Raw genomic sequence first — 17961 nt, forward strand, 5'->3', positions numbered from 1 at the left:
CAAGACAAATGGCGAGAGCAGCCATTGTTTCTAATATCTTCATAATTAATGGTGTTCTCAGGAAGATAACCTAATGTGCGATGCTGGGGGACACCAATAACATCATTATTGTACATGATCAGGACCCAAATAATTACTACATGTTGTCAGTCAATGATTTTCTTATCATCGGAAAAAAAATTCCTATAATTCGGCAACAGATTGTCCAGAACATCACATATGTCAGAATTGCAAATACACGGTAAGGTTGAGCACATGCTCAGCTCTTTTTGTACATAGACAGAACATTCAATGTGGGACTGGCCCACCAGAGTCTCAGAGGATTCTACGGTGGGCCTCTGTTTGAACCCTTGCTGGTGGGAGCAAGGACTCCGGTCTATTAGAGGAATGGCACATTGTAGGGATCTAAGATTGACACATCACGAGGAATACAAAAAGAATTAAAAAAATAGCCAAATATTTCATAGCAGAGTGCCTCTGGCTTCTGCAATCCCAGCATGAATATCACATAATGGTAACATATGTTCATTTCCACTGGTTTGATGAGCTAGCACTCTAATGCAGTCATGTAATCCCGGGGCTAGTAGAAAGAAGGCTAGATAATGGAAGGAAGGGGTGGAGGGAGCCGACATCTACAGACACTGAAGAAATGCTGGAGATAAACAGGCGGCAGTGTAAAACCTCTCATTTGTCATGCAGGAGCAGAGCTGTGTGACAGGTAAATGTTGCTTACACTAATCCCCTGTGTATTATAGTTCTGCTCAGCAGCACAGATAAAGGAAACTGCAGAGTTACACAGAGAAAATGGGAAGATGCATGAAAGCCCCCCCATCCCAACAGTGCCCAGAAATGGGGGAACCCTGGGGGAGAGAGAGAAGAAAGAGAAGGGAGGAGACGGCGCTTTTCTGCAGCCGTCATCCATTCTGAACAATAGCGCTATAGGAATATCTACACATAGCCACAGACCTGCAGCACTCCCTCGCTGACAATGGAGGGGGCTATATGGGCCCATTAGGATTAGTGTGTGCCCGATGGGCTTTTAATACACACATGAAAATGTAAAATTGTTAGAATTTAACCATTTATTGATTTTATTGATTTTAATCACAAAGCCTTGCTTTATCTTCCCTAGCTTACTTTATGTGAAACTGTGATATTGAAAATGAATTGCAATCCATCGGCAGAATGTTATAGAGTAGGAGGAGCAGAACAGATTGTATATAGTGTCCTATCTGCAGGCAGCATGTTATAGAACGAAGGGAGCTGAGTGGATTGTACATAGTGTCCTATCTGCAGGCAGCATATTATAGAGCAGAGGGAGGTGAGTAGATTGTACATAGTGTCCTACCTGCAGGCAGCATGTTATAGAGCAGTAGGAGCTCAGAAGATTGTACATAGTGTCCTATCTGCAGGCAGCATGTTATATAGTAGGAGAAGCTGAGCAGATAGTATACGGAGTCCTATCTGCAAGCAGTATGTTATAGAGTGGCAGGAGCTGAGCAGACTGTACGTAGTGTCCTGTCTGCAGGCAGCATGTTATAGAGCAGGAGAAGATGAGCCCAGATTCAACAATACTAAGGCAACATTTCTAAGCGCTAAAATCCTGTGTATATTGGTGTCATATGGAAGCACATACATACCCCAGCATATGCCACATCACAGACTCTATTCTCCCATGATGCATTTTTAACTTTGTTCCCACAATACGATAAGTAAATGTCGTGTGACCGGGTGCACCTGTCATGTACACACCTTTGCCTTGGATGCCAACCACCATATCAGTTTCTTTTTGAGCAGATTTGGCACAACTTTTCTTCTACAACTTATTATGAACTCTGGGAACTAGCGAAATAGCTTTATTGGACCGCTCCCAAAATCAAGAAATTCTCACACAAAGAGCTGGAACCTGAGAAAACACCATTAATATTTAGTCACATAACACTTAGGAATCAATCAGATCATGGTCTGTGGTTTCCACCGCAGAATATAAAATGATGGGTGCTATAGTATGTATAGCTTACAGCGATGTACATGATAGACATCATACAAAGACAGGCGCCTCCACATCCCTCTATGATGAAAAGCAATATACTATTCTACTTTGCTCTATCTACTTATATATACTATATGATGATGCCTAAAGATCAGACATCATGTTCAAAGTGATATGTTTTCATATCATTGAGTATGTAAAACGCATGTACAGGCAGTCCCCGGGTTACATTCAAGAAAGGGTCTGTAGGTTTGTTCTTAAGTTGAATTTGTATGTAAGTCGGAACTGTATATTTTATCATTGTAATCCCAGCCACAACTTTTTTGGTCTCTGTGACAATTGGATTTTAAAAATGTTGGATTGTCATAAGAACCAGGATTAACACTAAAGCTTCATTACAGACACCTGTGATAACTGTTATAGCTGTTTATTGTAGCCTGGAACTAAAGTAAAGTAAATTACCAATATCCAGAGGTCTGTTTGTAACTAGGGGTCATATGTAAGTTGAGTGTTCTTAAGTAGGGGACCGCCTGTATATTTTCTATAAATCCCTCTGCCATTAATATGCCTATTGCTTCCTAGTCTGCTATTGCTTTAAACCGTATTGGCATCCACAGGGCGCCGATACAGATTGAAACATGCAGTAAGGATGTGGATCAGCATCTTGCTTCTGGCCAATCCCACCAAAACTTTTATTTTCCTATTGACACACATGGCTTTGTTACTATGTGGGGTACCACTGATCTTTTAGGCCCCAAACTGTTGCATGGGTTTCATTAAGGGTGAATCTCCCCCATGCAAAAAAAGTTGAAAGCTGAAGTGGACTGAAGTCTTATCAAGTGACAAAACCAGTAGTCTCATCAGACTATGGCTGGTTAAGCCAAAATATACCAAACAGAGAAAAAGAGCACTTGCCATATATTGAAAATGGTTAAAAATAATTCATTTATTGGATATAGATTAATATTCATAATAAAAAAATAATAATCCTGGAATGAATAATAATAATTTCTTTATTTATATAGCGCACACAGATTATGCAGCGCTGCACAGAGCTTGCCAAATCAGTCCCTGTCCCCAATGGGGCTTACAATCTAATCAACCTAGCAGTATGTTTTTGGAATGTGGGAGGAAACCGGAGGACCCGGAGGAAACCCACGCAAACACGGAGAGAACTCATAAACAATTTGCAGTAATTAAACTGGTGCCATATATTTCTGTTTTTGTAGTTGTGTGTGGCTGTTTAAGATAGAAACTGAATCCAGAGAATATCTTAAGGGCAAAATTGGAAATATTTATTTTTTAAGAATAAAATAACGTAAATTAAACAAAAACATAAAAAATGGCCACTTTTAAATTAATGCGTTCCATCAGACATGTCTCTTCATGTATATTTACTTTTGCCTCCTATGCCATAGGGAGATGGGAGGTGAAGGAAGCATGTTGAGTCATAACTCTCCTGCTACAGCGCCTTCTTTTCAGACATGTAAAACAAAGAATCTGCCTACGGCACAAAATTAAGTATCTGGACTGCTAAATCACTTGATGCTAAATCACTTTATGAACATTCAGGGGTTATTATTAAGGCAGTAATGGCACATGGACAACTTATGTAAAAGGGTGACCAACCCATTTAAACCTCAGAGCTTAGAGATGTTTCTTTGTAGAATCGGATGTGAAGACAGAGATGTACTTATAATATGGTCATTATTGGAGCATTATGTTACATCTGTAGTTATGAGAGGAGAGTGGAGTTAGTGATGTGCAGAGTAGTAATGAAATAGGAGTCACTGAACCATAATTCTCTGATCCTCAGCATCCATGATGGAAGCCATAACTCAGCCATTGCCCGCGTCCATAGTCCCCCGCCAGTGCTCTGCGGTGACCTCCTGTAACTGAGCCTGCCTGCCACCTGTGATTGAATAATAAAATATTACGGCCCATATTTACAGCGGACCCTGCCCCTCTCTGAGACTTGGCTTTTTTTGTGTGTTTTCTCGCCATCAGACAAAAAAACGTGACAGGTTTCTAGAAAACATTTTCTCTCTCAATCACGGTTAATCAGGTAAATTATTCATTGCTGGGACATTGTGAAATATTCAATTAATGTAATTTCTACGAGTTGGATGAAGGTAGATTTACAAGGCTCTAGGATGGCCGGGTTCTTATAGTAATAAACCATTTATGAACTTCACTATTAATAAGAGATAATAAATCACAGATGTCCTGCTGGGCCTAGGAATAGATACACTACCTGATGTGTTGTATAATGCCATATATTCATTATGCTGGCACAGCGCAGAAGCTAGTATACTCATCAGATATGAGATATCCATCTCTCATAAATATATGAGATAGAAAGATGCTGTAGATAGATAGATATTAGAGATAGATATGAGATAGATATGAGATAGATAGATAGATAGATAGATGCACCTCTGTTTTTCCGTCTATACAGTTACAAGTAGTTAGCCAACTGGGTGTTACCATTGGGGGGGCTGTCCCTTTGATTCTGTCCAGTCATTGCTCACTTTTGGATAAAATATTGGGAGGTATTGTAAGGTACAGATCTTCAGATAATTTGGTTCGAGGATGCGTTTTCAGTGGCCTCCTCAGACCATGAGTTGTCACTTTCTTTCATGTCACAAGTGATTTTCTTTAGCTGGAGGAGGCCAATGATTGGCCAAAATAGTCCCTTGAATCCTGACACATTCAGCAATGCCGACAGGGAGTAGAGGGGGGAAATATGAAGCAGGACTATAGCAGGACAGCAAGCAGAAATCTAGAAAACTGTGAGGAATTTATATAGAAACACATTGGCAAATTGGATGACTATGCATTATTTGCTGAAAGCGGACAACCCCTTTAAGGATGAACCAATGAATAGGTAAATAGAAAGATTGGTAGATAAACTGAATGTCAAACAGAAGATCTTACTGTACATGTTAGGTTTTTTTTATGCAGTGATTAATGCTGCAATGGTTTATGGGAAATATCTTGATGTAAAGACTAAAACTCTATAGATCCTAAACTAGTAGTAAACACTAGGAGCTCAGAATCCAATAGAACAGGGTACTTAGATATCTTCAAATTTAGAGGGGTTGTACAGAGCTACATAAAAGGTAGCTTTTTAAAAACAGTCCACAGGTTTTGTGTGAAATTACATCTCTACTCCATCCACTTCTATACCCCTGAAATACTAGACTGTTTTTTTAGAATAAAGTAGTCATGGGGGAGATTTCTCAGAAGAGTCTGAGAGCAAAACGGTTCTAGTTGTTCATGGCAACCAATCAGAGCTCAGTTTTCATTTTCCCACAGCTGTTTATAATATCAAAGCTGAGTTCTGATTGGTTTCCATGGGCAACTAAAACACTTTTACCTCAGAAACTTGCGATAAATGCCCGGTATAATCCCCTTATCATTATACCATGTATATTACGATACATTATGTTATGTAATCTCTGGGCAGGTCGGATGGAAAACAGATTGGCACGTCTTAGGCAACGCTATCACAGAAAAGTAAATCACAGAACTCATTGTTCTACTTCTCGGGTTGACATTTTGGATGACACATAAACATGAGTCATAAGGAGGCGTAATTGTGTGTGCACAAGAAAACTGAGAGCACAGCGTGACATATTACACCTCTTAACCCCGTCGTCAGAGAATGGCTATAAGTGAAAGTCGCTCCCATATTTACCAGTCTGTTATTTACCGCTATGTGTTATGATCACCCTCGCTTGGCTAACAAAAGATATGTCCGGCGCCGATGAGGTGGAACACCCGAAAGGGAGAAGTAGAATTTGCCAAAGGAACAATACGGCAATTTTTATGTTCAGGTTGGCGGTGAAAAAAAAAGTGATTTTATCAAACTGTGAAAATAAAATGTAGATTGGTTAATGACATGAAAATCGCATTCATTGTGGGTTATATTGTGTGGAACTAAATCGATAAAGCGTAGCGGCATGTTCAATAGGACAAGCCGCCTGTGTGTCATATCAGACTATAAAACTCTGAATGTTTCTCTATTGCAGAGACCCTTATGGACACTCGGACGGCTACAGCAGAGCTAGGCTGGACAGCAACTCCTTCTTCAGGGGTAAGTAGACCCACAGGACCACCGGGAAGCCCGTTCATTTATCTGTGTTTTATAGGAAATACATGCTACAATACTACAAGGAGAAATAATCACTATATACTAAAAACTAAACCAAAAAGTAAACTCTACTACCTTTGTATATTATATGAAAAAAGACCCTTTGGGTTGTCCTGAAATTTTATTTTTGGGTTGTTCAATAATACCAAACTTTAACAGACTCAGTATAAGACCTTAATAGGGTCACCGATATTATACTTACCCTGTTAACGTTTTTAGGTTCGCTGCCAGGAGCTGTGGGTCATGTGACATCCAAGCAGCAGGACTTATGTGATGTCCTGTGTCCTGCTCCCTTTACCGTCCGCATGGCTCCAATATCATAACCCCTCCAATATAAGTGGTTGGAGGATATATCTACACGCCCCTCTAGCTACTGATATGGAAGGGGTTATAAAGTTGGGGGTATGCAGACAGTAATGACAGCAGGACACAGGAGGTCCCTGGAAATCCCAAGCCCTACTGCCTGGATGGTCATATGACCAACAGCTCATGGAAGCCAGACAACTTTACCAAGGTAAGTATAATAAAGGTGATACTGTTAGGGTATTATACTGACCCTGTTAAAGTTTGGGATTAGTGTAAAGCCCCCTTAATCCTCAAAATGGAGGAGTAAGAGAACGGAACATGTACATACCGAACACTACACAACCAGCTTCTGTTTGGAATTTGAGGCATCAGAGATACAGTAGGAGGTTGTGCAAGGTCAACGTACACTTGTGTGTGCAAACGCTAAACTTTCAAACAGTTGGTTAAAACTTTGACCTGGATTCTTTAATCAAAACCTGATTAACAACAAACGTGTATAACTTAATGTATTCCGCCTGGTAATAAGATGTTGATTGACTTAATTGGATAATTCTAAAACCTTTTAGTTTGTGGAAAACAAATTACATTAAATCAGATTGTTAGATTCAGCCATTGGCGCCGCTATATAGAACAGTCTAGGGAACAGCATGAATGGCAATTCCTTCCTTATATATCTTTCTTTTCTAAACGTCAGGAGAAAATTGCCATGAAATTTTTTTATCTCCTGAATTTTTCTGCATGGCTAAAAGTTGGCCAATGGTTGTTGGATTAACCCTAGTTCAGGTGATTCCTACTGTCCCTCTATACCAGTGACAGTGAGCCTTATAGAGTACTGGCTTTGCCACAACTTTAAAACATATTGGTGAAGTGTGGACGAAAATCTCTTGAAAGAGATGAAATTTGGATTATCATTGTAACTTCTCTCAAGGACTCCCCAAAAAGGAAGAATTATGGGACTTGATGGAGGAGGGCCCTTGACAACATGGTCCAGCCACCCAAAGATGATAGGTCTCTTGAAAATAGCTTTGGCCAAGGCATGTCCTGGGCGGCTTAGACCTGGAGGAAAATGCCTTAAGTCACTTAACCTGTCTCGCGCACTCTGTGCTGGGGCACTTGTCCACATGCCCATAGAGAGGACACTGAGTGCCACCTTTGGCATGTTCTCTACCCTACAGTTGCCCTCTACTCTTGCATGTTTGGCTCTGAATGTTCATGTGCTTTGAAGGTAAAGAAAGTAGTAACCCACTACCAGACCTCTCTGATGCCTACTTATCTTTTGAGAGAATGAAGAGTCAGTCATGTTAAAATATAATATCCGTGGGCCTTCTTTCTGAAAGTTGGGTACCCTTGACCCCCATTCTAAATTCAGTTGACTAGGACAACATTTATATAATGTGTATGGCCACCCATACTACTGTACATGCTCTCCAGTGCTCCAAAACTATTGGTTCTTTGTAGATGTAGGGCATGTTGGAGGTTGTAGATTGATAAGCCACAGGTTTTGGTTCATAGAAGGGTCAACAAATAGCAGCCACATTCATTAAACTGTCCTCTAAAGAGTAATAAAGTAATAGAACACTATAAATTATTGAGATCTCGGTTACATGGTCCTTATTTTGACCACAAATTGTCCCGATTGAAGAACTAATAACCTCAACCAGTAGCATGCTACTGATCTATGGATCGGTAGGTTGGGACAGGATTTATTGCCGTCCTACAGACCATGTTACACAGACATCTCAATGCAGAACATGTACAGTTTTTGCACAGCAGCACTTTACTAGTAAATGACATATTGATCTCTATAGATGTTGTATCGATACACGTAGTGATGCATTGATAAAAGCTTCACACCATTCTCTTCTGAGACTGTGATCATTACCACCTGCAAATGGCTATAGCCTGATCCTTATGTGCATGTAATTGGTATACTCCGTACTCAGTACAAGGGGAGGAAGTGTAAATGGAGGGACTATATATAAGTAGAGTGGCCGTATCATTGTAGTTTGGATATCACAAGTGGTTTTCCCTTTTCACACTTGCGGCACACATCAGAAGTGTTAAGAGCTATAGTAGATAATGTTATCTAGTTAGTTCGGTGCCATGGTGGTAGATTACAGCCACACCTAGCGGTCATGCCCATTTTCTTATCAAGGAAAATACAGTAAATATTAAGCAATGCAGATGCTGTAGTGCAGCGGTAAGGACGGCTGGAGGCATCATACAACTGTTACTGTAGGATAGATAGGTCTTCAAAACCCACCAAAATTAGAGAGAGGGCTTTAAGTTATTGGGATCATAGAACTTGTTTGTGACCAGGTTTTTCGAATGAGCATTAATGTTATTGAGTTCTTTAATTTTTTTCAAATATAGCTTTAGTCTTGTTCAGTTTTATTATTTGAGGTCCAGTTAAAGAACTATTTCATCTACCCAAAATACTCATTTAAAGAAAATGTCCGATCATTAGTGGTAATCTTACCAATGGTAATATTAAAAGGAAATTCCTATTTTTCTCACATCTTGCTACTAGGCTGCTGTTTTAGTTGAGCTCTGTCATAGTAGATCTAAAACTGGTGACCATTTTTCAATCGCAGGGCTTACAGATAGTGTGATGAAGTCTGAGTCACACCTCCTGTCTCATCATTGGTTCTCAGAGTTGCTTCCTACAACCTCATTGCAGGTCTACTTTCTCTGATTGGCTGTGATCAACACTTAGGGAGATTTATCAGTAGTGTCAGAAAGCAAAATTGTTCTAGTTACTCATGGCAACCAATCAGAGCTCAAGTTTCATTTCCCCACAGCTGTCTATAAAATGAAAGCTGAGCTCTGATTGGTTTTCATGGGCAACTAAAACAGTTTTCCCTAAGACACTTCTGATAAACCTCCCCCATCTCTCTAAATGATTGTTAGAGGTCTGCCCATGCATTGTCCATGCCCTAATCCCTAATGGGCACCATTCTACGAACTGATACTTTTTCCCTATCTTCAGGACAGATTAAGAAAACTTCAGGACAGATTAAGAGGATAGTTAATAATAATAATCTTTATATAGCGCCATCAAATTCCACAGCGCTTTACAAATCATAAATTGCAATCTCACCCTTAAAGGAAATCAAGCATGAGAAACCTGGGGCACTTACTCATAGATCCAAGCACCAAGACTGTGGCAGTCCTCCCACATCCGCCATTCATTGCCTCCTTCCTTCCATAAACAACCCCTAAAATTATACCAATACACCCTCATCATCACTAATTGTAGGTTATTTTGTTTTGTAGGTCCATACAGTAAGTTGTCACTGACCAATCTCTAATAAACTGGAGAAACCTATATGGCAAGGTGTACTAGACGTTTCTGGAGGTTCACCATAGTAAAGCTTTATGTTGACCATGGACATTGTGCAGTGCTACTAGAAGCTGCACAGCGTTTGTGAAAACTAGATGTATAGGAACCTCTATTAAAGTGTCTTACTATTCCAGTAAGAAATGTTTGCAGTATTACAGTTTTTAGGTTGCTGTCACGTTGGTTTATGTGCGCTCTCGCCGCTAGCTTTCAGGTGGTATAAAATCTTGACTGTTTAGCATTGCAAAAGAGATTATCTGGACTCCCACTTAACTCCAGACGTATGCGCTTTGCACAGTCCTCACCTTATCACCGCATTTTAATACTTTATCTTGAGAAATGAAATTATTTCTGCATATGGCCTCCTAGTATTCTGCATTAATGTGCCGATATTTCATTCACGGTGGAAGGCTTTGATCGGCCCCATGCCCTCCATCCACCTTGAGAAAAATGATTTACATGCTATGAAGCAACATAAACATAAATGCACAAAAAAGTGGAGGAAATTGTCGCATTGCCATTCCAAGTTTTTAATATCTATGGTAAGCCAGGAGAAGCCTAGGGAGCATTTCAGCCTCAAATAAAAATAAACGTTTTAAAGGGTGTTTTGGGGCTAGAAATATTGGGGACTTTCCTTTACAAAAGGTCATCAATATGAGATTAATGGGGGTCTGACACATTTACATTCTCTTAGTATTAACTGGTGATAGAAGGGTCAGGTGTCAGCTCCCCTCCAATACGAGCTCAATCCTTTAGTCCCTGAATAAGTTAGGCCTCCAGCAGATGTGTTGCCAATTAGCAAATGTATGGGAGAACCTTCAAGATTAACGGAACAATCATTTGATTGACATATGTCTACAGTAAAGGTCTAAAGTGTGTTGCTTCTTCAACATCTTGCAGTCAAATGTAATTTAGACTTTACACCACACTGTAGATTTTGCTTTTACCAGTTTCTATGAGCATTGGAGATTTTCTCCCATAAAAAAAAAGTGATGCTGTTTTATGATGAAAATGATATGGCCATAGAAGCCTTAAAGGACACCTGTCATCAGGTCTGTGTCACTAGTCCTGTCACCTCTACCTGTTGGAGCAGCTCACAGGGATCCCATCCCTGCCTTTATCTAGTTATTTCATACATTAATCATTATAAAATCATCTATTCTTTACTATGTAAATGAGGCTGGTCACATGGTCAGAGGCAGTGATGTCACCCCTGTTCCCCCCACCCCTCTCCTCCCCCTGCTCATGTCTATGTGTAATGTATAGTAAAGCATTGCTAGTGTGTGTGCTGCATCTGCTGACATGCTGCATTCTCCTAATACACAGGTGAGACACAGACATCAGCTACACATGAATCTAACATGTTCTGCTGTAACATGGCTGCCTGGAGCTGCTGTATCTCTCCTATATACACACACACATGCACACACAGGCTGCAGGGGGCGTGGCCACCAGCACCAGGAAGCACATCATTATACAGCCTCACACCATTATACAGGCTGTCAGTCATGCACTGGGGGTGTGGCTGTGCCTCCCACTCATGAATAGAGTGGACAGCTTGAATATGCTAATGCTTCATTGGACATTTCACAGGTCATTTGCATACAGCTTTAGGACCTCATTGCTTAGGTTTACAGGCATGTAGAGGGACAATGAAGGGATAGGGGCAATGCTCTCTAATGGCAGTTTATGAAAATATATTTAGTTTAGGGGGTTATTTTGCATGACGGGTTCTCTTTAAATATTAACTTAAATATAAATATATAATATATTAACATAATAATAATCAATATCATAATAACTAGTCCTAAAAAGATTCTGAAATCTGTCTGAAAACTATGGATAATGTCCTGGATTGCCCCCTAACCCTTCAGTACCTACCCACTTAGCCACCACTTGTACTGCACAGACATAAGGAATGACACCAGGCTCGGCTCCAGGTTTCAGTTGGCCCCTTGGGTGACAGAGCCGCAGTGGGCCCCTTAGCATTGGAACTCACCTGATGAGATTAAACATTCTGAAGCTAAAACAGTCTCCTGTTCCCTAAAATATTCCCTAGTTTATAATACCAAACAGCCTGTCATCGTTATTTTAAATAAAGCCCACATGGATTCAGTTTGAGGGCCCACACAGCAGTTCTGGGGCCTAGTACTTGCCCAGGTATGTCCAGTGCTGGCGCCGGCACTGGATGACACATCTGTCCAGGTGCTGCCTAATCCCTTTATTATCAACCCCAGTGGAACACCATCCAATGACTGTACCACGAGAGGTAACAATACCCCCCAAAACACAATGGGGCACATTTACTTACCCGGTCCAGTCGCGATCCAGCGGCGGGTTCTCTGACGCTGATTCGGGTTCTGCCGGGATTCACTAAGGTCCGTGCGCCGATATTCACTAGGTGTCGCTGCTGCGCCGAAGTTCACCTGCTTTTTTCTGGTGTATGTGAGTGCTTGATCTTGCGACACAAATGGCTTTTTAAATTCTGCGGTTTTTCCGAATCCTTCGGGTTGTCCGGTGGCCACGCCCCCCGATTTCTGTCGCACGAAAGTCGGCGCGATTGCGCCACAATCCCGTGAAATACAGCGCAAAGCGGAAATATTTGGGAAAAACCCGACGGATTCGCGGCTGCGGACCCTTAGTAAATGTGCCCCATTAGGTGCCATCCCTGACCTCCTCAGTGCTGGCTGCTGCAGCAACAGAGCTCACATATATGGAGAATCCCTCGCTTTACCTACCAAATGTGGACAGAGTGTTCTCTGGTCGAGCGTCCTGATGTGAAGAGGTTCCCCACCCATCTCCCCTTTTACAAAAATCCTTGTTCGTCTACTCCCGTTAACTCTACACTAAACAACATAAAATAATAGAAGGCTGCTCATAGCCCCACCGCTGGATAAACCCCTCAGTTACCTCATTGGGCTACTCTAAACCCATTCATGTTCAGGCCTACAATACGCTTTGCCCATTTTTAGGAGGTTTGGGGTTTAGGAACAGAATGCTCTATTAAACGTGCCTGTAAATCAAAAAGCACAGAGTATACAGGTGAATCCAGCATTAACAAAATATCAACCTTTATGCCTTTGGTTGAATTATAGCCGGCTCTGAGGCCCTAGCACGCGTTTGATAGATGGAGCTGTCCAAGAGCGCTGACCCGATCAGACTTTATAAGGTTTTCCTGGCAGGGAACATACAGTTGCGTTGGCTTTGGTTACTGTGCGAATTTCACAGGTCCACATCTCTACAGGTCAGCCTCCCGACGGATTCTTTCCTACGCTCCATGAAACTTTACTGGGGATTTTATGATGGACATTAATGCAGGAACAAATATTCATTTAATGGCAGTATTGTGTGCAGAGGATTGGGGAGCTGGAAAGTTAATCCTGCAAGACAGATGGATGTTAGAGATGCGAGGGCCACACAAATCGTGCTTCCTCCCTTTAAAAAGAAAGTTCCCAGACATTTACACACTGAAGATGTAATTTATTTAATGGCTGGAAAACCTGATATATTTGCTTTTTGGATTTTACTGTTTAGTATAGGGTCTATGTTGCAGGCAGCGTGTTATAGAGCAACAAGAACTTAGATAGTTGTACATAGTGTCCTACCTGCAGACAGCATGTTATAGAGCAGGAGGTGAGCGGATTGTACATAATGGGGGTTATTTACTAAGGGCCCGATTCACGTTTTCCCGACGTGTTACCGGAATATTTCCGATTTGCGCCGATTTCCCCTGAATTGCCCCGGGTTTTTGGCGCACACGATCGGATTGTGGCACATCGGCGCCGGCATGCACGCTACGGAAATCGGGGGCATGGCCAAACGAAAACCCAATGGATTTGGAAAAAACGCCGCACTTGAAAAAAAGTGTCGCTCGGCACGCCCTTACCTTCACTCAGCCCGGCTCGGTGTACTCCAGTGCGTTCTGATGCTCTTCAGCGCAGCAGCACCACCTGGTGGACGGCGGAGGAACTACCTTAGTGAATCGCCGGAAGACCCGAATCCACCGCAGAGAACACGCCGCTGGAGCGCGAATGGGCCAGGTAAGTAAATGTGCCCCAATGTCCTATATTTAGGCAGCATGTTATAGAGCAGGAAAAGCTGAGCAGGATAAACAAAGTGCCCAGTGGATAACTTTGTGAGGCTGGACCCCATGGCAGATTTCTGCATGTTCTGTATTTGTACACAGACATATTTGTCATATAAACATGAATACACTTCTAAAAACACATCTTATACACACAAACAGTATATACACATCAAATACACACATGTATAGTATATATAGATCATGTATTTATATTTTCAGTATATACACATCATATATACAGTATAAACATACCACATACTCACATACAGCATAAAACCATACATACAGTTTGTATACACCACATATACACATGTACAGAACATAAAAACTTATATACAGTACCATGTGCAGGCATACAGCATATACACATCACATATACAAAAATATATATATATATATATATATATATATATATATATATATATATATATATCATATACGCATTGCATAAACACTCACATATAGACCATATACACATCACATATACAAATATATATAGAACATATACGCATTGCATATTTACTCACATATAGACCATATACACATCACATATATACACACTCGCATAAAGCATATACATATCCATGCATGTACACATTCATACACACATATGTTCTGTATATACTTACTGTCAGCCTGTCTTCTTATTGTAGGGAGGTGTCAGAGGACGCAGATAAGACATCATGCAGCCCAATTTTTAAAGACCACATGGGGGAAGTGGATGACATTTCTTATCTGTGCTGCCGGCTCAGCTGTGTACTGAGGAAGATGTGCACTGTATATACATGTGCAGCAAAATATGTATGTAAGGCTGCATATCCTCCATCCCTGACCCTGCGGGCCCTATAGCATCTGCTTTGGCTGCTACCCCATTCGTGAAGACACATCACTAGTAGTAGAATATGAGCAGATTGTACATCATGCCTTTTCTATAGGCAGCATGTTGTAGAGCAGGAGGAGCTGAGCAGATTGTACATCATGCCTTTTCTATAGGCAGCATGTTGTAGAGCAGGAGGAGCTGAGCAGATTGTACATCATGCCTTTTCTATAGGCAGCATGTTGTAGAGCAGGAGGAGCTGAGCAGATTGTGTATAGTGTCCTATCTGCAGGAAGCATGTTATAGAGCAGGATTTGCAGAGAAAATTGTACATAGTGTCCTATTAGCAGTTTTCTCTTAATGGAGTCAAAGGAGCCGAGGATAACTGTCCATTATTCTTTCACATTGCTTTTGTATGTTCTGGTTCATGAGACTAGATCAAATGATCCAGTGCCATCTGCCTTTCCCCCAGAGATGTTGTACCCCCTGTTTAGGGATTGTGGTATAGAATTCCTCTATATACAGCCATGAATCCATTATTTCTCCGGGCACGTATTCCAGTCTTCCTTGCATATCCCTCCCTTGGCTCGGCCTCTCTTTATCTCGGTGCATCCCCTCTCTCTCCCCCCCTTTTCTCACCCTCTCTCCTTACGGCTGAGATGTGTAATTAGGAAACATTAGCAGCCTGAAAGCAGCTTTCATACCTGAAACATCGGCAGTAAATGCACTCAGCAGTTCTTTTCCATGGCTATTAATGTCACTTTTATGAAGTAATGAAGAACAAAACACCCTCAGGCACTTTAAACCGTTGTGTTTTTAATACAGCGCGAGCCTTTTTAGTAACGAACAATCCCCTTATTTGTTCCCACAATCCAAGACAATGCCGGCTGATCGCCGCAACTAAGCCCCTACACTTCCCATATTCCACAGCGCAATATTTGTTTGATTTTCTTTACCGAGACCCTTATGGCAAAATATATTTTTGGGGGCAACATTTGGGGTTTGGAATTTACCAATAGGAGTTACAGGGATTGTCTATCTAGTTTTTTATGTTTTATGGTCACACAGAGTATAATAATCCAAGGGTTAAAGAGACTCTTCAATCCATTCAAAACTACAAGAATCAGTAAGTCGCTAAAGATACTGATTCTGAATTTGTCGTTTTTCTTTCTGCGAACCTGCGTTCCCCTGTTGTGCACCACATGCTGATGCAGGGACTCCTAGGCTCACGTAATATCATGGAGAGGACCCTCAGGACTATCAGCATGCAGAGCACGGCTATACCGGGGTAGAAGTGAATATGACGATGAATATGACATAAAAGGATGGTAGCCGAAGATGGCAAAGGCTCTTTAAAGAACCACCAGGATGAAGGAACGTAAACCAAGCACACTGACATACAGGTGTGCGCCCCTTCTGTCATGTTTTGCTCTTCTTTCAGCTTCATAGGACCCTTTTTTATGTAAAAAATTGTTTAAAAAATTATACAAATGAACCTTAGGGGCTCTATAGATGTCAATGGAGCCTGGAGCCCCTAAGACTCATTTGTATAATTTTAAAACATTTATTTCTTAAAAACAAGGGAATAAGAAGCTACTAGATGAGCGGATTCTGGCAGAGGGGGCACACACCAATGTAAGTGTTTTTGGTTTACAATCCTTCATCCTGGTGGTAGATGTCCTTTAACATTGCTCTTTTGATGAACCATTTGCCAAGTCCATACTTTAATGTAATTGTACAGCTGGAAGATCAGTCATCAGCTATATAAACTGGATGGTCCACATAGCCTCAAAGAAAGGCTACCATCAAAATCAAGCATGACAAACCAAGCGTACTTAGTGATAAAAGCAACTGTTAAAATTATGCTAATGAAGCAAATGAGGGGTTATCGGGGGGGGGGGGGGGGCTGTTACCAGAGCCCCTTTGATCTGTAGCCGCACAGGCCATTACATTTTGCAGGAGCAGTTCTCCATCTCATTGTGTGCTAACTTCCCAGATTGTAGGAAGTGCAGGAGGGGAGGGTGAGACTGAGAGGTACTGCACAGTGTAACAGCCCATGAGGCCAGAGCACAGAGGGCTTCTGTAACACACCAAGAACCCTCTGGGCTCATTAGCATAATTTTCATTGTAAAACTCAAAGTGGGATTTCCCAGGATATCTAGATCTGTGACCTATACATAAATTAGGTCATCAATATGATGCTGGTGATGGTGTGATGTAGATGGCGAGGCTGTGTCATTGCGACTTAGGGGGTTGTTTATCATACGCTGGCATCTGACAGGCCCACCACTTCTCCGGTGCAGCCGGATACATCAGTGGCGTAACTAGGAGAGGCTGGGCCCCATAGCAGATTTCTGCATGGGGCCCCCCTTCCCCTTAAAAAAATATACATATTTAGGCAGCATTCACATAAACGTGTGCCCGCCCGGCTATAGCCTGGCAGGCACAAGTCTGGCGCGCTGGAGAGGAGGAGAGGTATATCCGGCAGCAAATTTGCAGTCAGATATACGTCCCTCATATGTTCTTGTGAATGTTCCCTTATACGGACATGTTTATACAATTACACAAATTTATACACTGATATATACACACCTTTATATACTTATATACACATAAAGTTCTACACTCGTATACTATATTCAGTATATAGAGCATATACATACATACTATAAGCACAGCGTATACAAAAACACACACATAGTGTATGTGTATATATATATATATATATATATATATATATATATATATACACACACAATATACACAGTATACACATATATACACAGTATAAACAGTATATACATATATACACAGTATACACAGTATATACATATATACACAGTATACACATATATACACAGTATACACATATATACACAGTATATACACAGTATATACATATATACACAGTATACACATATATACACAGTATACACAGTATATACATATATACACAATATACACAGTATATACACAGTATACACAGTATATACATATATATACACAATATACACAGTATATACATATATACACAGTATACATATATATACACAGTATACACAGTATATACATATATACACAATATACACAGTATATACATATATATACACAATATACACAGTATATACATATATACACAGTATACACATATATACACAGTATACACAGTATATACATATATACACAATATACACAGTATATACACAGTATACACAGTATATACATATATACACAGTATATACATATATACACAGTATATACA

At 40.9% G+C, this 17961-nt stretch overlaps 1 protein-coding gene across 2 annotated transcripts in view; it reads left to right on the top strand.

The window, feature by feature from the left end:
- Positions 1–17961, top strand: part of EPHB1 (EPH receptor B1) — a 223915-nt gene that overhangs the window by 81302 nt on the left and 124652 nt on the right. For both annotated transcript variants that reach the window (XM_072143436.1, XM_072143437.1), the window contains exon 2: positions 6028–6092. In XM_072143436.1, coding sequence (XP_071999537.1) covers positions 6028–6092 — 65 coding nt within the window. The remainder of the gene's footprint in view (positions 1–6027; positions 6093–17961) is intronic.

This window comes from Engystomops pustulosus, chromosome 3, assembly GCF_040894005.1.
Source record: "Engystomops pustulosus chromosome 3, aEngPut4.maternal, whole genome shotgun sequence".
NCBI classification, from domain to species: Eukaryota; Metazoa; Chordata; class Amphibia; order Anura; family Leptodactylidae; genus Engystomops; species Engystomops pustulosus.